This window comes from Alosa pseudoharengus, unplaced genomic scaffold, assembly GCF_046254945.1.
Source record: "Alosa pseudoharengus isolate Yale_2024_CS ecotype anadromous, Long Island Sound unplaced genomic scaffold, YU_APseudo_1.1 YU_APseudo_1.1_scf_15, whole genome shotgun sequence".
NCBI classification, from domain to species: Eukaryota; Metazoa; Chordata; class Actinopteri; order Clupeiformes; family Clupeidae; genus Alosa; species Alosa pseudoharengus.
In genome coordinates this window covers 5,618,631-5,645,835 of record NW_027468620.1, presented here as the reverse complement: position 1 = coordinate 5,645,835, position 27,205 = coordinate 5,618,631, and the positions used below count along the sequence as shown (strand labels likewise).

The 27,205-nt window shown below is 40.5% G+C and overlaps 1 protein-coding gene across 4 annotated transcripts; it reads left to right on the top strand.

The window, feature by feature from the left end:
* Window positions 1–580: 580 nt before the first annotated feature.
* LOC143124065 (ligand-dependent corepressor-like) lies at window positions 581–25,511 on the top strand. Of its 4 annotated transcripts, none has more exons than XM_076285339.1 (7): window positions 581–677; window positions 6,985–7,050; window positions 9,526–9,605; window positions 10,058–10,193; window positions 11,870–12,184; window positions 12,817–12,901; window positions 20,817–25,511. In XM_076285339.1, exons 1-7 carry the CDS (start codon window positions 581–583, stop codon window positions 25,360–25,362), a joined length of 5,325 nt encoding a protein of 1,774 aa, XP_076141454.1. In that variant the 3' UTR covers window positions 25,363–25,511. The 4 variants fall into 4 exon arrangements, with proteins under 4 accessions (XP_076141454.1, XP_076141457.1, XP_076141456.1 ...); XM_076285342.1 differs by lacking the exon at window positions 20,817–25,511 and adding an exon at window positions 14,410–15,615; XM_076285341.1 differs by having other exon boundaries at window positions 592–673.
* The last annotated feature ends 1,694 nt before the right edge of the window (window positions 25,512–27,205 follow it).

Sequence of the window (27,205 nt, the reverse complement as noted above, 5' to 3'; positions counted from 1 at the left end):
AACAGTGCTGTTTTAGACAACCCTGTTTCGGCTAGACTGCGCACAATGCCGATGTCTGTTTTAACTAATAGGTCGTTTTGGCCATATAGCCTGTCTATCAATGGAAGGAGGATCTCTTGAGTCTTGGAGAAATCGTGAGAAAACGAGTTATTATCTAAGCCCTCACCGCTCCATTATGTTTAGCTAGATATTTCGATATATCTGGCTATACAGCGTATATACTATAGTGTAAAAACATGCGATATAGGAAGCCTCGAGTTTGTATTGCATTACGGGGTATTCTGACATGAGACAGTATGAGCCTGCTCGGCTAATACACTGGTAAGATAATGTTTCCATTTTTACCGTTATCACTAAGAGAACATACAAATACAATACAATCTGATAAATGATTCCATGTGGCCTGATCGCCTGAATAAAAATATATGTCGCATTTTAATTAAAGGGACGTAGCTGGGTAGCTTACAGGGTAAGATATTTAGTCATACACTGTATTTAGCAGCCATTCAGATTGCACAAACTTTGAGGCGACGTAAAATAACCCTGTGAGCGTGCGCGTTCACGTATCGGTCGACAGAAAATGGCGAGTCTGTGCAAGAGGCAGCAATGTATGATCGAGAGACGCGGCATTCGACAGGATCTTGATTCATGGCGGTATAAACTTATTCAATGTGTAGGTAAGGTGGTTGTAGGCAGACGTGTAAACTAATGCACACGTCCCCGTGTGTTAAAGGGTCGTATTTGTTTATTTGTTCTCTGATCGGAATCGCTAGCTATTTAACGTTAGCTAGCTTGCGAACTAGCCAACTAACATTACGAATGTATCATTAGCATTGCAAGCAAACGCATACGCCAACGTTAACGTTGACTACGTTCATAAATTCTGATAATGTTGCCAGTTATATAACTACATATCGTTGCACTTTCACTCAGCGAGCGTATTGCACAGTTTGTCCGCCCAGCAGGGCGCTATCTTTCCTATTTCTGACAGTCATTTTGTGTTGTAGGCGATCTGAAATGCTCGGTGGGTGGTTTTAACCCCTTTAATTGTGAGGGATATTATATCAGTTCCTTGAAGTTCCTTGCTGCAACTGGAGAGTGATTATACACGACGTCAATAAAGCGATTGTTAAGATTTTTTAGTGAGGGACGGTGGCTGAAACTAACGTTGCCATATTCGAACACTCGTTTTGCTTGTGTGCGCGCTCATGTGATATGTTTTTTCCCCTTTTCTTTCTTGTGTACTGTAGCTATATTAGTGGGGGGAGGGCGACACTCGTTGCACTTTGACTGACGCTCAGGGTTAGTGGCTTAGATTGTACTTGCCAAACTGGATTTTCTCCCATCTGCTTTGGGGTGTGTTCGCGTTTGCAATGGGGGAAGTGGTCTTAAGTCACGTTCAATATACTTAACGGCAAGCTAACGGTAATTGTATCGCAATTTGTCAACGCTGCCAGTGCATGTCAATTATTCCAACATTTACAAATGGCATTTTTGAGAGTAAGTGGTGTGCAACTCTTTAACTTGTACTTACGCCACACATCTTTACATTAAATAACCACAAGAAAGGCCGTCGGTTCATTTGTATTTTCAACTGCGTTTTGTAGAAGGGGTGGGTGGGGTATGCACGTTTCCAGATAAGTCGGAAGCGTTGTGTTGCATTGTAATGTAATATTTCATGCTAACTTCACTCCACTTGTTTTGTTGTTCCTTATAGGACATAGATCTGTAAGATCTGTAAATATAGTGTTTAACCTATAGTTTTTAAATGGGCTGAATTTTCTTTATTGAAGTGCACAATTGATTTTAGGGGAAATTATTAAAGTAGAAAGTGCCGTTGTTTAAAATGTGCACTGGGCACACGGCTATTTTTGTGTGAGTTAAACACTTGACCCACAAATGGCTTTTGTTTGGAAATGTGCTATGTAGTCCAGATACACATGCTCTGAATAGGATTTCTGTTGCAACAACCGATGTATTTGTTTGGCTTTTCAGTTTTGGTCTGAAAAGCCCTCTACATCGTAACCCCCGCGAAATTTTGGCGTCACAGTAGTGCACATTTAATATTCATGACAAATCACTGCTGCAACACACATGGTTGTTTGTAGTTTTGTCACTTTAGACCCGTAATCCTTTAGGCTTTCCACATACATTCATTTTATAATATTTCGTTGAGTATAACATTTGAACCTTTTCTACTTATAACACGATCTCGCTAATTCACTCATTTTGCCATATTTCATTGTCAGAGTTCTGGTCTTTTCAGTCTGGCCTTTTTGTTGGTTTTTGAGCTGTCCTTTGTAATCACAAATCAAGTTGTCATAATTGGACAGACTTGAAGTTGACATGTCAGATTCTGCCAACATGCTCTGGTTTTAGTTGTTGTATTGCAAATGTAGGTCAAAGAAATTGTTGGATGGAACTAGGCAGCTAGCTGCATTTTTGTTATTGATTTAGAAGGGAATGGTCCAGGAGCAGTTTTACAAAACAGCAAGAATGGAAAAATGTTTATCACTCATGCTTATAAATGTTAAAGGCTTTTCTGGCAGATGCATCATTATGTTTGTTTAAATGCAGCATTAAGCCAGCCAAGCAATGGTGGGAGATTTACTCGATCATGCTATGAATTACAAATATGAAGCAATTCAATTTACTCATGCATGAATGAGTATATTTAGGTTTGATTCAAGCTACATAAATGGTTGGATGCATCAGGCAGATTATGATGAGATCAGAATTTTCTGACTGTCTAAGAACAGTTTCTAGACATTGCTAGTCACTGTATATCAAGAGTGCAATTCTTCTTTTCAAAAGGCACTTTTTTTTTAGTCCGATTCCTGCTTTGATGTTCATCATTCCCCAGGCTCACCCTCAGTATTAGACTACATTATAAGTTCCTTACCACTGTTTTTGGTAAGTTTTGGCACAGTTTTGAGCTGTGCTATGTGTGGTTAGACTACAGGTTTTTGTGTTCAGCTGTACTGTTTGTTTTTGTGCAGACAGGATGTCGCGTTGCAGGTGGTTGCACAGCAACAGTATTATCATCTAGTTGTAGAAATAGCGCAGAAACCTATGCCTGCTATTTCATACCCATGTTGATAATATAAGTCCCACTCAGGATTTTCTCAAGCTTCAGGTAACTGGCAGTGGTAAACTCCTTAAATTTAGAGAGTTTGTTAGTCAGTTCCCTCTTTTGTTATCTGACTTGTTACAAGGAAATCCTAAACTGAAAAGGAATTTGGGGCTGTCCAAACCTTATGTCTTCATATATGTTTCAAGTTCCGTAACGTAACCCCACCCTGCACAAATAGGAATGCATAACTTTACATTCACCATTTCAATGAGGCTCTTTGTGTGGAAGTCAAAGCCTCACCACTTCATGAGAAGATCATATGATAAAACATGTGCCCTTAAGAACATGGTGTTTTTGAAGGCAACTCATTTTCTGGTCTCTTTTAAGATTATTCAAACGTCTTTGTTGTCTCTGTCCTAGCTTTCATGAGTCTATTTTATGACATTTTTTTTCTTTTTTGAATACCAGAAAAATATGGCTGTAGGCCTAGGCCACACTACCCTGAGGCATGTAAAATATGTCAATGTTATCAATTTGAGTCAATATTGTATAGGACCACAACTGCACCATGGTGTCAGGCCTGTCTAGTTCGGTGCTGAAGTGGCTACAAAAACAATGTTGATCTAACATCTCTTGGGTGTAGCGTTTTGTTCTCACTGGGTTGACAATATTTAAAAAAATTCATCAATACCTCTAGAGTCTAGTAGATCTCAAACAACTCCAGAATTATTTACATTAGCCGCAGTGGAGCATATTTCACTTTAGTCAGAGGGTTCTAATTCTCATCTTTCAGTGGCAGAATTAAGGATGAATATAAAAAGCTTGATTGAATTTTTAGCCTAATTAAATTAATTTTCAAGCATGTCTGGGCTAAGGGGAGGGTGGAATTTGTCACTGCATACAGTTTGCACTGTTCATCTGTGCCATTTTAGAACACATTTAAACGCTGATTGATTGTTCAATAGCATTGGTGTAAGGGTGGGAGGCTGTGTCAAACGTTACACATTTTTGTAAAAGATTATAGATCTGTATTTTAGAAGTATGTCTACGCTTTATTCTCTATCAGCGTTGTAATAGTCCCTCCAATGGTGCTGCAAATGAAAACTGTTCAAAAATGAATTCCTCAAGAACTTTGATGTAAGCCTGGTGTGTCAAACTTGGGATGTTGACCTACTTTTCCCTCTGAGCCTGAAATGCTTGAGGAGCATGCTTGGATAGCTTCGGTGGAAAGCATTTATTTAAAATGAATGTGTCTGCCTGCTTGTGAAAGAGAGCAATCAGGCTATGCATTCAAGCTCTTACAATACTCAGAGAATTGTATAGGGCATTTCCCCAAAAAATGCTTGGCAGGTTGTGCTGTTTTAATACAGTTAGCATTTAGTAAATGTGGGCTCTTCACTTAGTGTTTAGGGATTACTAATTGCATTAGCTTTTTGGCTAGATATATTTTTCAAACTGCCATTTTAATTGGGCTATACCTCTACCAAAATAATGTAATTTGTTCAAATAGATTATTTTGCCAGTTTGATAGGGTTGAAAGCAGCTGCCGCTGAGGTAGCCTCATAATTAGCTTAACATCATTTTTGCAGCAGCATTTGGGTGTGCTTAACCTACATTCTGGATGCAACAGCACGGCAGTCTGCCTTCTATGAATACTTAGACCTATAGCTTAGTATATTGCTTTTGTGTCAGTCATTTGCAGAGGTGTGTCGGTTAAAGGCTTACGTGGACTATGCATATCATGAAGTCATTTGTTTTCTCTCCCAATCATGCCAGTGATGTAATACAAATACTGAGATGGTTACAAGTATTCGTCCTTTCAAAACTGTAGGCCTAGTAATCGCTGTGAAGAGTGTATCGGAACGCCCCCCATTACCACCAGCCCTCTGTTTCCGTCCTCTTGCGTGTATGTGTCACTTAATATTAATTTCTATACAAACCAAGACGGCGGACGACGAAAGAAACGCAAGCACCCACACCATTGGTGTATCTAAATTAGCGATGTACCAAAAATGACATTTTACCGTGACTCGAAGAGCTGTAAACAGTATTGTAAGGCTGCGTGTACAAATCCGCTTGGCGCTTCAGTGGAATTTTGAAGTAGCGACGAGAACCGTTCATGTGCCGTGTGAAAGGGTGTAAGTAGACGACCCACCAGGCCAGCACTAACCTCCGAGCGTGGTAAACAAAATTGGATATTTCAGGCAGTAAAAGCCCCGGTAAGAACCAAACCAGATTTTGTTCAAATCTACACACCTATGGCTAATACTTCAAATGTTATTTTAAAGTATTAAAAAACATTGTTGTTTTAGAATTTTCGAACGACATGGGTGATAATTGGAGGTGTTACGATAGGTGTTTTATTCAAAGATGGACTGGATCTCTGATCTGATTCATCTTAAGGTTCTAGCTCTAGCCTATATAGTCAAATGAAGGAATTATAGTGCAGGGATGGACAAATGGTTTGCCCGTGAGCCTGGGGCAAGCAGATGCAGGCTGAGTCTGGTCTAGCTATTTTACATTTGTAATTGCCTGATGGACAAGTGGACAATTGCTATGACTTGAAATTTTGTGCCAAACTGTGAGAGGTTCTGTTTGAATTCACTCTACTTTCAGTAAATCCAGTCAGAAACGTCAATCTCCAATCATAAAAAGTAGGGGAGGGATGATGGTGAAATGTAAGCTGGGAGTTTTTTTTTTTTTTTTTTAATCTGCGGCCACGTGGAACATGGTAAACAAAAAACAAACGGCAAGAAAACTGAATAAAGACAAGCACCATAACCCCCAAATGATGAGTGTAAACAGTGTGGGTATGGCTGTTAATTCATTGAGTTACAAAGGACTGCGCTAATGAAGAATGACTGAAAGCTGAACCCTAAAATAGCCTTTTTTTATTTTTGTTTTATTGACATCTGTGTTGATCAGATGAATCTTTTGTTCAAAGTAAAGCAATTTAGGATGGCAGATTATGTTTTTGGCATTATGTATGGCAAAATGGGATTCTGTATTGAAATGTAATGGTAAGCTACTGTAACTCGCTAATGTGGGTCTGGGTTTTTGCAATCTATGTGCACTCAGTTTAGCAATAATTGGAACAGCAACACATATGTAGACTGCTGGGTATCCCGTGAAATATCAACATAAGAACAAAAAAAAAATTATAATACAAATAAAGCATAACATTAGTGTTATTTGTGAATGCCTATTAGACACACTAGTAACAAGGGGGGGGGGATCATTTGTCCATCCATGTATTAAAAAACTGGCAGCATTTTAAGAACCTTTTGTAGCCACATTGTATGTAGCTTCAAACCTAAGGCGCTCTATAAGGTGCCGTGTTCAGTAAACCCTTTATTGGTCTGAAAATATAAGACCCCTCTGTCTAACTTGGTAGTAGATGCATGTATAGCCCTGGTTACAATTCAGCATTAATTTGAATAAACACCCACCCCCCTCAAATACTCTCGAGCCCTGCAGTTGTGCTTCTTCAGTAATAACAAGCCATGTTTTCCTGATGTATAGGCGTGTATTTTTTCATATTGTCATGAATCGATTTTTACCCCCCATCCCTACCATGAAGAATGCTAGTTGAGGTTGAAGTGGTTGCTAGGCGACATGAAGAACTACTAACATTTAACCAGCACACTCCTGTGACATGATGACTGTTGTAGTCATGATTTCGCATTAAGCTCTAACCAATCCCCCCAAGACGAAACATCCAGTTGCCTTGCCTGTAGTAGTCTGATTGTCTCAGATTAGTCAGCATGGATTTTCACAGGAGTCCGGATGCATAAATATAATGAAGATGCACCATTACTAGTGTCTAAAGGAAATGGTCCTGGCATCTAATGTTGTTCAGAATGCAACCAGATAGATTTGATTGTGAATGACCTGTGTTTCCCCCACCACAGGTTTTGAGAGCATTTTGGAAGGATTGTTTGGGTCAAGGCTGATAGAGGACCTTCGATTATTTAAAGGTGAGTGAGTCATGTCATGAAAAATCTCATCTTTTGTGACATGGCATCATCAGCACACTGAATTTAGATATGAAATACACAGATATGTCATGATAACCCAAAGTGGCAATGCATTATCCTTTATAGACAAAAGAAAACTGGTCTTGTATAGAGCAAAACTCAAATCTCATAATTTTCCTTTTTTACTGGAGAGAAAAATATGTTGATCAAAGTCCTGTGTCTAAGAGCTGGGGTGGGTGTGGTAGTGGTCAAAAAATGTCAATCTGATTGTGTAAACAGGCCACACCTCCACTTTTTGTACGTCAAAAATCACAGCCAGAGTAGAGCATCACACAAGCTGGTTCAATGGCAGTCATATTTATTATTTGCCTGTCACAGTCGCACAAGCTTAATTCTGTCTGCAGTACATTCGGAATAAAGAATACCCGACACTTCAAGAGGCTAGAGTCGCTCTGAAAGCAGTTGTCGACAACTTGCTTGTCATTCAGAGCGCTTGCTTCAGTGGTGTAGGTGGTAGCTGCAGTCATGCTGCGAGAGTCTTGTCAGAACCAGAACTTAATTGCAGGGCTATTTGGGTTAAAGAGGTGATGTATTGACTTGGGCCATGCAGAGACCACCATTTTGAATTCAAAATGCAAGATTGTGACAGCACTTCATGACCAATTTAGCCCAGGTAGTGGGTGTTTTTCCCCCTTCATATTTTTGTTGTTTCAGAAAACCAGATAACCTTGAATGAAGTGAAATGCACCAACTGATCCTATCAATACTTGCTGTCATCTAAAATGTATTGGCAAAATAATGCTCAAATACCCTTTCCTGTGCTGTCAGTAGTTAAATAATAATCACAGATTGTCCTGCATCGCCCATGTCGTCAGTGCATTGTGTACATAATTACATAGCTCTTTTCCCTTTGTTACATCAGTGGAGCATATCTCGGTTGATTAGCTGAAGATCTCTGAAAACACATACAATACAATATTGAGATGTATATATTTTAATATCATTGCCTTTGGCTAATTAGCATTTCTCCTTGCTCATTGACATTAAAAGTTCCCTCTAGTTGTCATATTGCCATTAAACCAACAGACATTGTTATTGGTGTCATTTCTTGTGTAACATGCTGTCATACTGTCTAATTTGGCATGGTCTTGCCCATGAGGTACTGCTCACAATGGGGCATTATCACAACATCTGGCACACTTATCCATTCACTTCTCCACGCAGGGTGGCCCCATTAGGCCATGCTGGTAGAAAGACGCTTTGTTTGTATGTCGAGATTGGGTTTTGGCTGGAGTTGTGCCAGTGTAAAAGTCCAGTCCTTTCAGATATTTTGACAATGTGTTTTGTGGTGCAGACAATGCTGGCCATTATTTGGACTTACTGTTGCTCAAGTGCTGGAAAAGACAAACAGTGCGAGGACAATACAAGAGATTCTTTTGACCAAGTGCAGATTTTTGTTCATCACTGACATTCAGTTGGGTAGTGACCACCAGTAAGAGACAATACTTCCAGTCACATGACCCATGCCATTTCATGACATCGCAACTCGTGCCAGTAGATTTGGTCATGTTTGGGCCCTAACTGATATACCATTCATTTTTGTTCCCCTGGAGCTACCGCCTCCTGGGTGGTTTAAATACTCCTACTGCACCATTTAGCATGTTTTTTTTTCTGATGTTGAATGGCAGCAGGACAATGACTGAAGGTCAGAAGGATTGTCATGCCATGACAATGGCTGGGCCTACATTTACTTGACTTGTGCTTAAGTGTTGTATTTATTGTATTGATGGAAATGGCCTTTTGCTAGATAAAGATGTTATGTGTTGGTGAGAATTGTAATTTGATGTCACTGCATAATCCTACCAAGGAGTTGATTTACTGGATCCAAAAAAGATGACATTGGAGTAATCATTCCGATGTCCATATCAGATATATCATTTGCAGGGATTTGCAGACACCCCATTGCAATAAGGGTGATCGCATGAACCAAGCAGTGAGCAGAAATACCAGAGGGTGTTTCCATAACAACGACTTCTCCATATAGCTATCGACAGATACCGCGCTGTATTTTTAAACCAACCAGTGTCAACACTTGTAATTATAATCTGTCTGAACCATATTAGGTGAGATACTTTTTTCAGTTGATAAAATATAGAATGCATAAATAAATAAAAGACAAAAGTGAGGTCTCTGAGCAGTGGCCTGACATCGATAGTCATTAATGTCACATTGCTGTTAAATATCACCATATCCCCATAACATTTATCTTCCAGTCTCAGTGTGACATCTTCAGTGTGTCACGATGTATGAACTGAAACAATTCACAGTATGATTTTTATTGAAGTAGTGAAAGCATCATCCATTCAAATCACCATTTGACCACCTTTGTTCAACATACGGGTCTCTCTCTTGTGAGAGCCAGTTTATTATTTATTGCTGTCTTTCAAATCTGTCCCCTCTCTTTTGGATTTGCAGATTGTCAGCCTGAAGGTGTGTCAGATTGGTCATTTGATGAAAATTGTCTTTTCTGCCGCTTAAGACGAGAGAAAGTCAAGGTAGTTTTTCTTTGCCTCAGTGTTTTTTCAATTTCCCCCCACCACCTCCTCCTCCTTGTTGTCCTCTTCCTCTCTGCATTTCTGTCTCTGTGCTACCTTTTCTCCCCATCCCCCTCACCTTCATAATAATTTCTTTTATAAGTGGCCCAGTGTTGTGTAGAAATGGCTGGATGTAATTCAACCCATTTATTGGCCTACTCGCCGCCGCCGCACCCCCATCCATGGTTTTCCACCTCATTGAAAGATCCGATAGCCATGACGAACACACAGACGGCAGAGAGACGCAATTGAGACTGAACATTTTGTTTGCTTTCTTTTATTGCTTGCTTCACAGATACATTGGCTTCCAGGAGCACACTCATATAAAAAGGCCTGGTGGCGAATGTCTAACATCCTTAACCTCTGTCCCCCACCTCTGCTCTATCTCTCTCTCTCTTCATCATCTGTTACAGGAACACTTACTTGGCCTGAACAACGACAGTTTGGGCAGTGTGGCAAGACCATTGTCCTTCATTAAAGATCAATTCAATATCAACAACCTTGAGAGGGAAGCAGAGGAATTCCTCAATGCAGTCTTGCACAGGAAAGGTACATCATATTGTGTGTGGAAATGTACATTTAGCTAGTATATAATCTTATTGTAATTGTTTTATCTCATGTGTTGTAACAGAAATCGAACAGTTTTAGGTAAGGTAAGTAGAAAGTAGGGGTGTAACGGTTCATGTATTCGTATTGAACCGAAACGGTACGGGCGTCACGGTTCGGTGCATGAATTTACACGGAGAATACACGGTATAAAAATACATAAAACTCGTGTGCGCATTAATTAATGTAATGCGCAATTACTGTTAAGTAGCGAGAGTTACGGGAGTTCTTTAGCGACACCTAACGCTAATCTGTAGCCTCGCCTTAGCTCTGAAGCTCTGATTGGCGCCTATGTTTTTTTTGTCAGGTCGTCGGTCGAGTCCGTCAGTCATTAGCAGCACTAAGGTTAGACCCACAAGAGTTAGAGGATCCGCTGGTCTCTTTAATATCGCAAGTTTGAGAACTTCAGTTACAGTAACGTTAGTACAGGCGAAAGAGTGGTGGATAAGATGAAACTGTGTGTCGGCGTTGTTCAGCAGTTGTTGGGTATGTGAGTGGAAAAAATGCTACACATATTCGAAGCCATCACCCAGATGATGTAGGCTACCAATCACTGAAACGAGGGGAAAAAACTTCCCCTGCGCTTCAGCAGCCTTTGGATACACATACAAATAGGGCCAAAACCTATGGCTTAAATTAAATGATTTCGTAATGACAGAAAGCTATGTAAATCGCGTGGTAATTACCTTTAAGTTGGGGTAACTTGTAACTTCTCACATGAGGAGCTGGTAGTGTTAAGTGCATAGACAGTAAAATAAAGTGACAACGCTAACCAGGCTAATAAACAAACCAGTTGCCTAGGAAGAAAAGTACAGTGCATTTTCATGCACTGTAATAAGAAGAAGAAGTTGCCTAGGAAGAACAGTACAGTGCATTTTCATGCACTGTAATAATAAGAAGTTTTCGGATTTCAATAGAGGGGATGCATCCCCTCTAACCAGGCTAATAAACAAACCATGCTACGGTGAGTTAACGTCAAAGGGCAGTCACGTGACTTCTAGTTGTAGTCTTTATGAAATGAAAGGAGCAATTTCGTTTTTTTTTAAAAGGCAAAATAGTGTGATATTTTCACAGTTAGTAGGCTAGATTATTACTTTACACACAATAAAAAAAATATTGAGGCACTTGTATACCCTTCCATATACAACTAAACACAGATGTTGAAGGTCTTGCTTAAGTGGATTTCATTTCAATCATTTTTCTATGTAATTTGCACTTTCAGAAATAAGAGATGCTGTAGGCCTATTTTCAGTTTCATAGCTGATTGTCTTATTTTGTTTACAAGTTACAGATGGAGTCTGGGTACTTATTGTACTGTTTAGCCTACATCTTACACACTTCAGGCTGTTGCAGATAACTCAGGGAAGAGACTGTATGACACTAGGTGGTACAGCCTGAGACATGTACAAAAAAAATGCTTTCTGCATTTTTGTTTTGCTTTTCCCTCCATTGTATCGAACTCGTACCGAACCGTGATGTCCGAACCGAGGTATGAACCGAACCGTGACTTCTGTGTACCGTTACACCCCTAGTAGAAAGTGATGTATTTGTATCGGGAATACAAAAATTGTATTGAATCAAGACCATTTGTTTTGTTGTTGTCGTCTCCCCAATTGTAGACATCCCAAGCTTCTCAGACCCGGACATTCCTGTAGTGGCTCGTGAAATAATGCAGCGAATGATCCGTCAGTTCGCTGCCGAATATACCTCAAAAACAAGCTCTGCTCAGGGCACACCCCAGCCCAACGGCACCTCGGACCAAAGCCTGCTGACCACACGCTCCCAAACACCGGCTCCCGCGGCTCCTGCTGCTCCCGCTCTGGCCGGCCTCACATCGGCCAGGAACCCTGTCCTCAGCCAGCTTCTTATGGCGGAACAGGAAGCTCCCCTCGACCTCACAGTCAAGAGGCCCGACATCATTGTCTGTGAGCAAGGTGTGTCCGGGGTTGGGTTGTGGGGGAGGGGCGAGTTCTATAGTTGGAACATGCTGCAGCTATATATAAAAGCCACTGTTCCAGTATCAGTGCTTCCCATACATTGACTTATTTGTGGCGGCCCACCACAATATCAACATTGACCACCACACAATGATTTTCTATGTCGTACTAATTTATATGTGATGATATCCTTTTCATCTCTCTCTCTCTCTCTAATTAAGTTATGTGCAAGCATATAAGAAGCAGTATCCCTACGCTTATGTTAGAATACTGTTGGGTTGTCGAGGTTATCACAATAGAAAATTACCCCCCCCCCCCCCCCCCCTTGATCTACCACCACAAATACAATTCAATTCTGTGGGAAACACTGAGTATGCATTGGTGTATGTCTGTTTTGTAGTGCAAGTTGGTTGGGTTAATAAGCATAGTTGAAATCTCTAAATGTGAATAGGTTCCACCATTGGAATTCCTGTCCCATGTCATTCCATGACATTCCGACCCCACACACTTGGCTGACTCACTTGATTTGGCTTAGACACACTTCATTTGACATTGAATTTGCCTTTAAATGTTGTTAAGCAAGTGAATGATGGCAGCCTCGGTGACCTTGGCTGTGTTTATGTCTTTAGATGGTGTCCTTGATCTCTCAACCAAGAAAAACCGGAACAGAGGAGCTGTATCAGTCAGAACCCCTGCTGCGCCTTTGGTTAAGGGGTAAGTTGAAACCTGTTCTTAAAACATATATTTTTTACATGTATGATAGTTGAAAACTGCCTTGTAATGCTTTTTTTTTCTTTTTTTTCTTTTAATAAGTCTGAGTGATTTTTGTTTAGATTTAAGGGGTTCAGAGGGCTACCTAGGGTGCAGAATACTGCATTGCAACACCTTGTGTTTGCCCTAAGGGCACATTTCTGAACGGTGTGCAGTCACATCTGAGTGACTTTCTAAGAAAGGGAATACATGTTGGAAACAGCCATGTCATTGTAATGTGAATATTTCAGTTGTCATATTTCACACCTCTTTGTATTATTTTCCCGTTTGTCCACTGTTTTATTCTGATTTTGTTCTGTTGTCATTTTATTTAATAGAAAAATCCTTCAAATACTTCCTTTTTGATTTGCCTCTTTTTATCATCTCTCCCTTAACCGAACAACTTTGACAACTTTTCTCTCATTACAGAACTGATCTAATTAGTTTAAGTTCTGTGTTACTGGTAGAGATGGAGAGTTTCCATTTCATGGTCTTTGAGTTAAAAAAATGTTTTTTCCATACTCTAGCCTGATTAAGATCCTCTTGTTTGCACAAAAGTTAAATATGTGCTTCTGGAAATTAAATTGACTTTGGAAAAAGTGGGCACATGAATTGTATAGAATAATACAAGGAAAAAAAAAAAACAGGCTTATTTAAGGAGACTTATTTAAGCCAAATTACATACAGTGTCACTGCCTTACTGTGAGAGTAATGCTGTCTAACAGAAAAGGAAAAAATGCCTGTCATACTTACAAATCAATTTTCCTCTCTCTTGCCTATCCCCGCTCCAAATCAAAGGAGTAGCTTGTTTTGTGGTGGAGTTTTTCTTTTGTCACTTGTTTTCCCATAATCATTTGCAAAAAATGGCCACTGATAGACATTAGCATCCCCCCCCCCCCCCCCCCCCCCCCCCCCCCTTCACTAACACCCTTCTTGGTGGACACTAACTTTCTCCCTGTACCTTGGCTGACTCTTTTATAGCTGTGCTTGTTTAGTGGTAACGTCATTATTCCCAGCTGCACTTGAGTGTGTGTTTCATGTTCACTGCAGAACATACTTCTTTCAGTCCTTGGCTTCACTGAACCTTGCTGCTGGATTTTTAGCCTATCCTTTTTTCCTAACATTATTATTGTTTTCTTTTTATCCCTTTTGTCCCCTTGTTAGTTTGTTTTCCAACTGGATCTCCTTTTGTTTTTGTTTTGTTTGAGTCATTCTTTATGTAATATGACGACAAAAAAAGCCAAATAAACTAATTCCAAGTAACTGGAGCCGTCTTGTACCTCCTGTAATTCAGCAGAGCAAATTCTTGACAAATGGAAAAAAGAGTGATGTTACCCTGGCAAGGTCATCTAATAAAGGAGCGGCCACATCCTCCCCCTCCCTAATCCATCCTTCCCTTAGAAAGAAAGAGAGACAAAAAAAAAAAAAGCTGTGCAAGCTCTGCTTACACCAATTTCCTTCCATTCAATCAGGATCTCCCCGAGATGTGACCACAGCTCGAGAGATGCAGATGACCAGCCGCCTCCCTGGAGCTCGCGGGACCATGGGATTGGGGAGTTTGACAACCACCCTTCCCTTCTTAAACTGTTTACTCACTCCGAGCAGAACCTGCCGGGCCGAAATGCCACTGAACGCCAAACCGAACCTCTGGGACTCTTGAAACCCAAACCGTTGCCCTCTCCATTACTCAGGAATGAATCTTGGACCAAGCCGCCTTTTAACCTCTCGAAACCCCCGCCGAACGCTGCAGGGAATGACCACAAGGGCTTATCTGATCTCAGTGAAACCTCTGTTGTGCCTGTACGAAGTCCTGCCGCTCTCAAGTCGCTGCAGCACAAAACTGACATGGGTCACTCGCCGCCCGTGGGCCTCAAGATTCCTCAGGTCAGAGGCATGGATCTGTCCTGGAGTTCCCACAACTCCAGCCTGCATGGTTATGGCCTGCTGATGAGCTCCTACTCCGAGGACGCCCTCGGCAAGAAGCTCCACTCCATCTTCCCCAAACACAGCCGCAGAGGGAGCATGGGGGGGCTCCACGACGAAGCCGGGGAATGCTTGGGGTCTGAAGCAGAGCGTGCCATATCTGGCCAGCCGTACTCGACCTCTGACCCAGAAGTAGACTCCAGCTTCAAGCAGCCCCGGAAGAAGAGGGGCCGCTACCGGCAGTACAACATGGAGAACCTGGAGGAGGCCATCGGCGTGGTGATGAACGGGAAGATGAGCGTCTCGAAGGCCCAGACCGTCTATGGAATACCTCACAGCACTCTGGAATACAAAGTGAAGGAGCGCCTAGGAACACTCAAAAACCCACCTAAGAAGAAGCTTAAACTGAAGACCGAGGAGCACGAGGAGGAAGTTGCCGTGAAATGCGAGCCGCCTGAGCTCAGCGAGGAAGCATCACCCAGCGCTGATGTTTCCAAAGATGAGTGAAGGAGAGAGATTTCACAGAGCAGATGGGAGTTGGCTCTTTTTCTTTTGCAGTCATGTGGGCAGGATGCCCAAGCAGGGATTTTTAAATACCAAAACACATTTTTTATGATATTGTTCTCTGGACAGCAGATACAAAAATAGTGATTAGTTTTAAATGAGTGCAGATTTTCTTATCCTTAATAGAGAGAAAGGAGAGAGACCTTTACTTCAAACTGCTACAGAGCAGAATTCTGGCAATTGGGGGGGGGGGGGGGGGGGTGATCCTGGATTTGAGTTGCCACTGGGAGACGGGGCAAGCAAACCAAATAACAAAAGCACTCTCTAACAACTTGCGCTTACTACACTACGTGACTTAAGGTGATGACAGTTAGGCATTCTTTTTTTCCTTTTCTAGAGGATCTTGATCAGGTTATTGCTACTGTTTTGTGCCATAATTTTTACTCAAAGCACTGATGAAAGTCAGGTTGCTGCTATGGCCCCTAAAACACTGAAGACTTCGATTGAACCACTTTACCCAAAGGGTGTTGGGTTTGTATATCGAATGCAGAATGCAGATTGGAGACCGACTTAACCCCTACAAAGGATGATTGAAGAACTTGTTGGTATCAAAGTGAAGTGTCCTAAAACAGCACATACCATATACACCTCATATCTGTACCTTAGGTCAATACTACTTACAGAATGTTCTATACTTATTCTCAGAGTTTTTATATACATCAACGGCAGTTTTTCTTTTGCAGTCGCACTTTTCAACAGTTTGTTCAGCTGAACCAGGAATTCAGTAATAATCATCAGGGAAAAGAGCCTTCCTTTGACTACATCAAAATTGAAGATCGTAGGGAAGTATTGATGCACATGGCCTCTCTTGCATGTGATGCTTGATGCTTTTCTTTTTAAACTTTCGCCAGAAGACTGTCGGGAGTTTCCTGAAAACGTTGTAAATTTGAACATAATGTAAAAGGCCTAGTGCAGCACTATGGGTCTTAAAATGTCACTGAAAGGTGAGCGGCCTTGTAGGCTATATGAAGACAAATATCTAAATAGACAGGATGAGTGTTTTGAACACTTCAAAAGGCCATAGGAAGACCGTGAGAAATATTTTTAACAAAATATTTAGTTTTGTTTGTAATGTATAGCAAGTCTAAGTTCACTTCTCATCTCTGATGAAGAAAAGACATAAAGAAAGAAAAAAAAACCTCTAACAGACTAAACGACTTCAAAATTAAATGCGGAAAGCTGCATGTTTCCATGACAATCCTCTGGCATTACTCATTTGCAAGGAAGGGTGTGTGTGGCCAGTGGAGGCACTTGTAGCTCAGTGTTTTGTCCAGTTGTCTTTGTCAGAGGCAAGAGGTTTTTGTAACTAAATGTCCCCCAAAGTTTGGTTGTAGAAATGCATGGTTTGTATCGAAGGATGGCTGGTTATATTTCATTTGACACTATGGGACTTTTTTGATGGACTAGTAGCATGTTTGGTGGTGAGCATAGCAGAGGCGCACCCTGCTTTGTGCTCTCTCAGCCATTGTGTTTATGAATGCTATGTACAAGCAAAGACTTCATGTAAGCCACACAATATCCTACCGTTCTGACTACTCAGATGGAATAGTCAATATCGGAGGATCTTACACATGTGATTTCTCAGAACTGGTGATTTAATTTTGATCTCACTCAGGAGTTGCGTGTGAATGTTTCAGGTTTTAGTCTAAAAATTTCATGTTCTCCCTCTTGAGCTGCTTAATATTTTAAAGGCACTGTCGTAAATGTTTTACAATCTTTGGATTCTTTTGGGTTTGGGCATGGCGAAATGGGGTTGCACTTTTATTCCTTTCCCTATCCTGTTTTTTTTTTGTTTGTTTTGAAACGTTATTTTATTTATCCTCTTGGTCTTAGGAAATCTCAAACTGTACAGCTACATGCAGTTGTTTGTACTGTTTTTATTATTTATGTATTGCATTTTAATATATGAAGGCAGATCTGTGATTCATTAGAAAGGGGATTCTAGCGTACTTGGCTAGATCAGTGTAAAGGTTTTCCTATCATGGCTTTGTTTTGGGTGTTGTAGCCTCACAAGTTGCATAATTAAGAGATAATTAGGAGGATAATACATAGTTTTATTTATATATATACACAGATTTAAGTAATTAGCTGACCGGTGCAATACTTACATGTTGACTACCCTTTTTTTCATGTGAAATCTATCTATATCCGCAGAATGCCTACTACTTCGTTGGAATTACTGAAATACCTCATATACTGTACATATAGGCTTTGACATGTTGTGTATCAAATGTATGTGTATATTTGCATCAGAGCTCACCTCAAACATTGTCATTGTTAGAACACTGTTTGTGTGCGTGTGTATGCGTGTGTGTATCTCATGAGTGAGATAGCGTATATTAACTGTTTTAATCAATGTAAGGTGAATTCCTTGATATATTACAAAGTTAGTGCGTCTGTGTGGGTGAGGGGTGGGGTTGGGAATTAATCAATCATTGAAGGACACGTTTTATTAAATTATGCCTGTTCTAATACATTTAACAAATCGAATAATCAAATTCATTGAAGTGAACGCTACTGTGGTGTACTTACAAAAAGCTGTTCAAGATATTAGCTCTTCGTGTATATCTATCAAAGCTACTTAATCGATAACAAAACGAATGAAAAGAGCAGCCAGGTGTTTTACCACCTCTAGCTGATGTACTTTTTTGTGACTGCTTTCTATAGGTTGGCAGGCTCAACATTGTAATTTGGGATAAAACCAAAATATTTCCAGACTGTGTAGACACTTTTTTTTTTTTGGTGTAGGTGGTTTGTTTGCTTTCCCCTACTTCTCCCCTTCTGTTTTATTTGCTTGCAGTTTCAATTTGACAAGTGCATCTTTGTTGTAGTTAAAGCTTATCAGGAAGATAGAACACCGATTATACCATTTGACTGACCTCAAGTGGCGAAGGCCTCAAACAGCTGCTTAAGTTCATCAGCAAAAATGAGCAACTTTTTAGACTCTGTCTAAACAAACCACACCGTCAATACGGTGATTATACTTTGGACCTTGCATCGGTATGTCCAGATACCATGGTATTTAATATTTCTGGTATATTGTCCTGGCCTGCGTGGATAAGAGGCAAACTAAAATGCACTTCAAAAGAATAATATATTCCAAAATGAAAACATTGCTATGTTGTGTTTCTGTTTGTCTTATTTTTTATTGCGGACTTAATGCACTCCATAAGAGAAATATTCCACAAATCTCCACAAATTTATTATTGTTATTAATATTATTATTCAATAGTTTACAGGATTCAACTTGTTGACTAATATCTAGTCAGGTCTTTGATGCTCATTCTCATCCTCGATTTCTGCTACCATGGTAGCAAGAAAAGAACGTTCATCACATGTATATCCCTTTTATTTTACAGGATGCAGACTGATATCTGCCAGTAAGCTTAATGTTTTATTGAAGAGTGGAATTAAGCCATACAGTTTAGATACCATATGTCATGAGATGCATTGGTATGTAACCTTTAATTGATTATGGATCAAGGTTATAGCAATCACAAGACGCAAGAATTTCAAAATAACAGACTGTAATATCCTGGAGGCATGGAATGAGCTTAGTTTGACTTTTGTTTCTTTTATCCAGTTGGCATTTAACGTTTTTGTTAACTGTTTTATGCATTGTTCACACAATTGAGCTTTCTGAAATGTGTTAATGCACATTAGAACCAGGTGGCGTCATGTGGTTAAACTAACTTTGATTCTTGCACACACCTCATCCTCAGGAAAAAAGTATACTTAACATTTCATTTCATACAGATACGTTTCTGTTAACAGAAAATCCTTTTTTTTTTTCTTTTTCTTTAGGCTTAAGAGATTTAGATGTTCCCCTTTTTTGCCAGATGAATTACAGAGATCTACATTGGCATGTAAATGTCAAAAATCCTTAGATTTTTGAAAAGATGCTTTGAAATGTTCTTGATGTCAAACCTCTAGGGTAATTCCCCTCCGCTGTGAAGTGTTAGGTGCATTCACTGAAGTGCTTGTTTGAATTCACCCCCTTGTCCAGGTTAGATGTTGGCCAAATGGATATAACAAACTCTGATGCTCGCAGTACCTCAGATATGCGATGACATGTTCACATGCTGAACTTTTTGGTTTGTGTTCACTGGCATCTTTAGTGATGTAGCATACTGGCCCAGTTTTAGGGTGAAAATAATTTATTTTCATGCATTTTCTAGAACCACTGTAAGCCAGAATGTTATCATGCTTCATAATGACACATGGCAGTATAATAAGCTGTGTAAATTCTGGCCTTGGCCTTTTGTTTTTTGAAACGGGCAGGTCAGAGCTCCACTGGACCTCATTTCATATTGTATGTAATTCAATGTTTTGTACTGTAAAATATTGTGTGTATGCCCTATGTCTGTTTTTTTCTTTTCTTTTCTTTTTGTGGGGCATCTTGGCGGTAACTGGCATTTTATTATAGCACTTGCTACTGACATTTTTTGGCCCTTTTTCATTGTTTAAGAAAGATGAAGTATTATTTGAAATTGTTGCTTACCAAAAATATTTTATTTGTTTCTATTTGTGATGTGCTGAAGTGATTTTTTATTTTTATTTTAGCCTGTATTGTTTATTAATTAGCCTAGCCCTAGAGCATCTTGATTAATGCATGTGAAAACAATCGGTGGTTTCATTCACAAAAGAGTGGATCTAACTGTTTTATTACACTGGAATATTACAGACCAACTAAAATGAATGTTTTAACATTTTCTTTCAATAAATGTTTATGAGAACTTTGCAATGTGACAGTCTTGTTTTTAACTCCAGACATTTTAAGCAGAATAAGGAATTGCACATTATCACATACACTACTATTCTACTCCATTATAGACAGAATACCAGCTGAGATCAGTTGCATTGTCAGGGCAGCAGTTTTCAGGTTACATTATGTGCTTACATAATTGCAAAAGGGTTCTCCAATGTTTTCTCAGTTAGCCTTTTAAAATGATATCAGATTGGTAAACAGAATGTGCCTTTGGAACATTGGATGAATGGTTGCTGATAATGGGTAATGTAGATATTGCATTAAAGATCAGCCATTTCTTTCTACAACAGTCGAGACCCCTTTTGCAATTATGTAAGCACATCATGTAAGCACATAATGTAATCTGAAAACTGCTGCCCTGTTTAAAAAAACAATGCAACTGATCTCAGCTGGTATTCTGTCTATAATGGAGTGGAATGGACATTTCTAAGTGACCCCAAACATTTGACTAGTAGTTTATATTTAATTCACTGGCTGATTAACCACCCTTTTTCCTGGAAACAGGACTTGGCATTGTAAGTCAGCAGGTTTTTTTTTACTTCAGAAAAGGTTTCTTATTATTGCAAAGCATTGCCAAATATTGATAGAGTTATCTTATGTATGTCTTTCCCTTCTGTTTTTCAGTGACTCTCACAACCTGGGTCTTGCTTATGCAAGAGATCAACAGTCCACGTCTGATCTAGAACGATTTATGGCCAAGCTTTGTTTGCATCACCAGCGTCAGATTGTTGATGCACTGGGATATTTGGAGACTGAAGTCAAGGCTTCAACCAGTGTTTCACATGTGTCTGTAAGAGCAGTCCCAGATGAACAGACACCTGTGAGTGCTGGTCAGGAACGCTCAGAGACCCAACATCCTGAGAGAACGCTTGCACTTTCCTCCAAAGCCAGATGCAAAGCAGAGTTGTTGGAATCGGCAATTCAGGGGAACAGCAAAAAGGTAGCATTAGAAAAAGACACTTACTTTCCTGATTCACACAATGTGAGTGGGAGTTCACTTTTGGATCTTCGTAAAGATGGGATCGAGGGTGGCAACATTTTGTCATCTCTTCTTACTAGTTCAAATGAATATGAAACTGTAAGCCGCCAATATCAGTCAACCCATGGACTTAGTAGTACCAACTCTGTACGTCAATCAAAAGCTAAAGACAAGATGTCAAGCGGTCATCTCTCTATTGACTCTTTAGAAGAACAGCAGTGTGCATCTGACACTGTACTACAGTGTACAACAAGTAGCAGTGAATTGGAGGTCATTGGAGTGTCCCCATCTTATGATAGGCATGAATTCTCAGAACATCTGCAACACTCCAATCAAGGTTTTCCAGGACAAACCAAAGATATCCCAACCCGGCAACCACTAGTCCTGAGGCCTAACACACCCAGAACAGCTAGAAAGAGCAGACGAGGATCCTTCCCTCGAACAAAGGATGGTTCTGTTTGTCGCATTGATCCTGATAGTCATTGTGACATTGTTTATATTGGGAAATCAATTACAGAGTGTCAGTTAGAGCCTTTGAACCGAATGTTACCACGACGGAATGCCAGGAAGAGCATAAGAGGGCACATGTCAACTGAAGATTACCTGGAACTCCGAACTGTAAGAACACTGGCCAGGAAATCAGCAGAAAATGGAAGTGGCAATTGTCCTGCACCAATGCCCATCATCACATTAGTCACTCCAAAACAGGCCCTTGCCAAGCCTGATGGTGTCCCCCCAGTGGACATGCTATTTGCAGGAGGTTGTGGGGAATCCATACAGCAGACGACACCATCAGAGACCTCAGCGGAGAATGAAATGCTTGGTGATGTGTTGACCAATGTGAATGATGTAGATGTGATTGTAGAAACAAGTCAGACAGGTCAGACAACATACCAAGACAAGGTAGAAGCTTACCCTGAAATTTCAGCACCAGCAGCAGCTCAGAAGAGCAGTCTGTCTGAACAACATGAGGTTTTATGCACTGCAGAGCCACTTTCCGAGCAGTCAATGGAGCTACCTGCTAGAGATGATCTAAACAAGGCAGATATTGCACCAATTAGTAAAAATGCTGAAAATGTAGAGCCAGTATTGGAGATGACTAAAGAAGATCCACCGTGTGAGCAGTCCCCTGAGCCACTTTCTGTTTCAGAAGACATTGATGTTGAGCCCTGTGGCGGGGATGAATTGTCATCCGTTGCACAGGAAGATGACCTCAATTTGAAAGATAAAGAAACTAATAACGAGTTGATGGATCAGAATACTGATCTAGACATTTCAGCTGAAACAGAAGGACATTCTGAAACTTCAGCATTAGAGAAACAGACTGACAACGTCACTCAAAATTATGAGGTGTTAGAAGAACAATCTGGCATTGAAACAGAATTGAACATTGTCCTTAGCAGCGATGAAACAGAGAAAGAAGTAGTTGATGAGCCCTCTAGTGAATATACTTGCTCAGATACTCCCCCAGAAACATATATGGACAAAGAAGTGTTGAGAGAGGTTTTGAGTTCACCAGAGAGTAAAAAACAGAAAAAACGCAGAAATGTAAGGACCTTTGGCAGCTCTGACAGACGATTGCGCAGTAGGGCCTCTGGTGTTGAAGAAATATCCGTGACCCCTGAGAAAAACGATCAGACCGCATTAGCACAAGTCTCTGATTCTGTTACTGAAGAAGCCAAGACTCCTGAGACAAAGCGCCCTTTGAGATCTGTTAAGGCAAAACCATTAGAAAGTGATGTATCTAACAGTGAAGCTCAGCACAGTGAAGTGGTCGGTAAAGAACAAACACAACAGTCTAACATTCATCAATTTGACAAAACAGCTGATTTGAGTCCATGTGAGAACCCAATAGCAGATCACGTGGTGCAGACTAGAAAAATGCTTAGGTCAATGCAGGCAAGGCCGGCACTTGATGATGAGGGAGAACAGAAGGCAGTTCCTCCATTATCAAACGTTACTGATGCTCCGATTTCATCATCTAAGGAGCTAAAAGAGAAGGACGTGCCTACAGAGAAGGACGTGCCTGCAGAGAAGGACGTGCCTGAGGACGTGCCTGCAGAGAAGGACGTGCCTGCAGAGAAGGACGTGCCTGCAGAGAAGGACTTGCCTGCAGAGAAGGACGTGCCTGCAGAGAAGGACGTGCCTGAGGACGTGCCTGCAGAAAAAGACGTGCTTGCAGAGAAGGACATGCTTGCAGAGACAGACAAGTCACTTTCAGAAAAGTCTGAACAGACAAGACTGGAAGATTCACATGCCTATGACCCTCCCAGTAAAGATAGTCTTATGGAACCAGTTAGTCTTCAGTCAGACCCATCTTATGTGACTACCCCTACTAGAGTCTCAGCACGTATGCCTTTGAGAAGCAGGAGTGGCCCTGTGGAAGGCAGTAAGAATCAACCTATTGCAAAATCTTCTATGGAAAAGTCTGGACACATGCCTCTAAGAAGTGCAGGTACCATTGTAGCTGAGGAAACACCAGGGGATTCCCAAAGTACCCCTACAAATTCTGAAGAAAAATCAAGGCACATGCCATTGAGGAGCCGAAGTCAAGGTGTTGATAGTGATGGCAGTTCTTCCACTGGAAATCCCCCTGATAATTCTGGGCGTATGCCCTTGAGAAGTAGCAGCGCTAATACAGCCCCCCAGCCCATGAGCCCCACAACCTCACCAAGGGACAAGAAAGCTCAGAGATCTCCCAGGCCAACTAAATCTGGGGCTGTTTCGTCAGATTCTGAACAGAACCTTACAGGCTCCCCTCCTAAACTTAGAACTGAAAAGATTAAGCAGGGTCCAATAAAGGAACCTGTTAAGCCTGTCATTTTACCTAGTATTCCAAACCCTGGGCCTGTAGTACCAAATCCCCCAAAGTTCTTGGAGGCCCTTAGAGGAGAAGAAAACCAACAGCTAATTATGAACCTGAACACCAAGTTTGATAAAATGCAAAAAGGATGGGTCCATGTGGACAAAGAGGGGCCCCAAACACAAAGATCAAGGAACAAAGCAGACAGACTGAAAGACATCTGGAAGAGCAAGCGAAGAATTCGAAAACCCAGAACATTAGAGCCACATAAATTTTCCCCTGTACAGATGCTTTTTATGAAATCTTTTGATTTGCCAAGCATCTGTCGCTGGTTCTTGCAGACCACAGAAACAAAGTCCCTTGTCATTGTTAAAAAGGTAAACACTCGACTTCCATCTGAGACGCAGCTATGCTTTCACAGTTCGTCCTCTATGGCAGGGACGTCACATGGTGTACATATGCAGGCTGAGCGTTTGAAGAAACACCTGAAAAAGTTTGCCATTGCCTCCCCAGTCAAGAGCAATGCTAAGAGTCAAAAGCTTATTGCCGAGGCATTGGAACTAGAACCTGTTTGCATAAAAAGTAAAGAAAAAAGGCAGTTAACCACTGCTACTCGGATGTCCACCAAGCCTCAGAGTTTCAGGGGTGTTGCGCAGTCTGCTGATGGCCAGAAGACCTCAGGTGCTGTGAAAAATCCAACTAGTGCCAGGATTCTGAGGAAGTACTCCCATATACGGGAGAAAATGCAAGGACAGCAGAATTCAAAGAAACTCAAAGACCAGAAGGCTGAACCTCACAAAGGGGCATCCAAGCAGAAGTTGCCCTCAGCAAGCCAGCAGAAACTGGCACTTTCAAAGAGAAATGGGGGTAAAGACTCAAATGTTTCAAAGAAAGAAAAGGCACAGCAGTCCCCCATGAATAAAAAGAGTGCAACAAGGCCTACTGGTAAAGAAAAGGTCACAAAGACAACCAGCACAAAAGCATTGAAGGAACCTGCCCGTAAAGATGGTCCTGCACCAAAGAGGCCTCAGCAGACATCAATGTCCCCCAAACCACAGAGGACCGCTTCGGCTACAGTTGGGAGTCCAAAAGGTAGCACAAACAAAAAAGAGAATTCAGCTGGTGAAAAATCTTTGCAAACTGCAACCAGTGACTCTAAGGCAGATGCAAGGAAGCCAACACCTACTAAAGCCTTTGTGAGTTTGGTCTCCCCTACACAGAGTCCTGAGCCATCAGTCTCACAAGACCAAGTTCTGACAAGGTCTCAGAGGAAAATTGAGGCTGCACAGCGCCTGAGCGAGTCTCCCAAGTCTGCTACCAAGAGAGCCCAAGAACCTGTTGTAACTCCTGTGAAACGTACAAGGACATCTCTCTTGAAAACAAATTGAAAAATGCAGACAAACTGCCGTTTTGGGAAGTATTGGTGACCGCTCTTAGACTGAGGACCGACATAAGTCATGCAGTATATGTACCTTCAAAGTTTGCTCATAAATTCTTTTTTGTCCCTATTAAATGGGTGGGCAAGACATGCTTGAAGTTTTTTTTAATACATATATATATATATATGTATGTCATATATATATATATATATATATATATATATATATATATATATATATATATATATATATATATATATATATATATGAATGAGAGAGAGAGAGAGAGATATATATATATACAAGTAGAGAGGAAAAAACAACAACTTGGCAATGATTTTGCAAAGTTATGAAGATGTAAATATGGAAAAGAGTTATTTAAATTCAATTTTGCCATTTTGATGCTGAATGTTTTTGTGATGTTCCCATATAAACAATGTGACCTGCTGCTGAGGGGCATATATCCTCTATCCCCCTAGAGCCGTGTAGCGCTTGCAAGTTAGGGCTGCACATGTACATTTGGTAGGCTTTAAGAAGATTCTTATTTACATTTACAAACCATTTACACGTGGTTTTTATTGGTTTTGTCGCATGTCAGTTGAATGACATACATATCATCAAACATAAAAAAGCCATGACTGAACAGTTAATGAAATGAGAATTTATGATGAGTGACTGATGCAGGACATTTTTTTTTTAGTGATCGGTGCTTGCATTTTAACTGTCACCTGCATCTTTTCATGGTAACATTTGCAGTCCTACTGGCAAGCAGTGGTTGTGTGGGAATTGGATCAGGTGCCTTATTTGTCAGTGTGATGTGGTAGACTATTCCTGGATAGAGAGCCTCACTTCTTGGCCTGTTGCGCAGGCATGTACTGTAGGGAGCCCAAGGTTATTCTCATGCACAGCCTTGTTGTTTTCCTGTATTTGCCCCCCCCCCCCCCACCCCCATATGTTTTAATCATAACTCTTTACAAACATAGATAAAATCATTGTTTAACTTATGACCTTTACCATGGATGCATTTCTTCCAGTTTTTTTTTTTTTTTTAAGTGTGAACAGTAAAGCAAGCATTAACTGTAGATTGTGTTTTATATTAGATTATAGATGGAGTTATTTGACAGTGGTTACATTTTGACTCTTATGTTTTTTGACCTCAGATTGTTAAACCTTGGCAATAAGTACATCATCCTTAAACAACCCCTCCCGTCCATACTCTTGGTCCATCTGAGAAAGTAATAAAAATGAAAACGAATAAAAAAAAATAAAAGGTTGCACACTTTTTCCTTGTAAGTAGGGCACACTTAAGCATTCTAATTTCCCCCAAATTACAGGCTTGGTATCATTATTCAGAAAGCATTATTATACCCTATTTTTGGAGCTCTTCACATAAAATGAAGTGTCATTGTGTCAGCAGCATTAATGTACTGTCTCTCGCTCACTTAAATTCTACAGCATTGTGGTTTCGCTGAAGTTGCGTTTCATTTGCTCATTTAAGCCACTGAAGCTGTTTTTGTAATACAAAAAGCTGTAGCATTTTGCTTGATTGTGCATGCAGTCTTTTGTAAGGCAGCCCAACACAGTTTCATAATTTTACTTTTGGACATCCCCAGGTTTTCTTAAGTCCAATTTATAATGCTATGCATGTACAGACCTACCATGGTAAGCTGAATTCTACCAATTCTATTCATTTAAGATGTAAGATATGGTCCAGAACATTGATAATGTACACATTTCTTTGAAGATGGTTCACTAAGGACACTTGTTAAACACCACATTTTGTGCCAGAAAGTCTTTTTTTTTGCCATTCCCCAGTGGTTATGTGTTAAGTTATTTAGAGTTCTAATTTAAT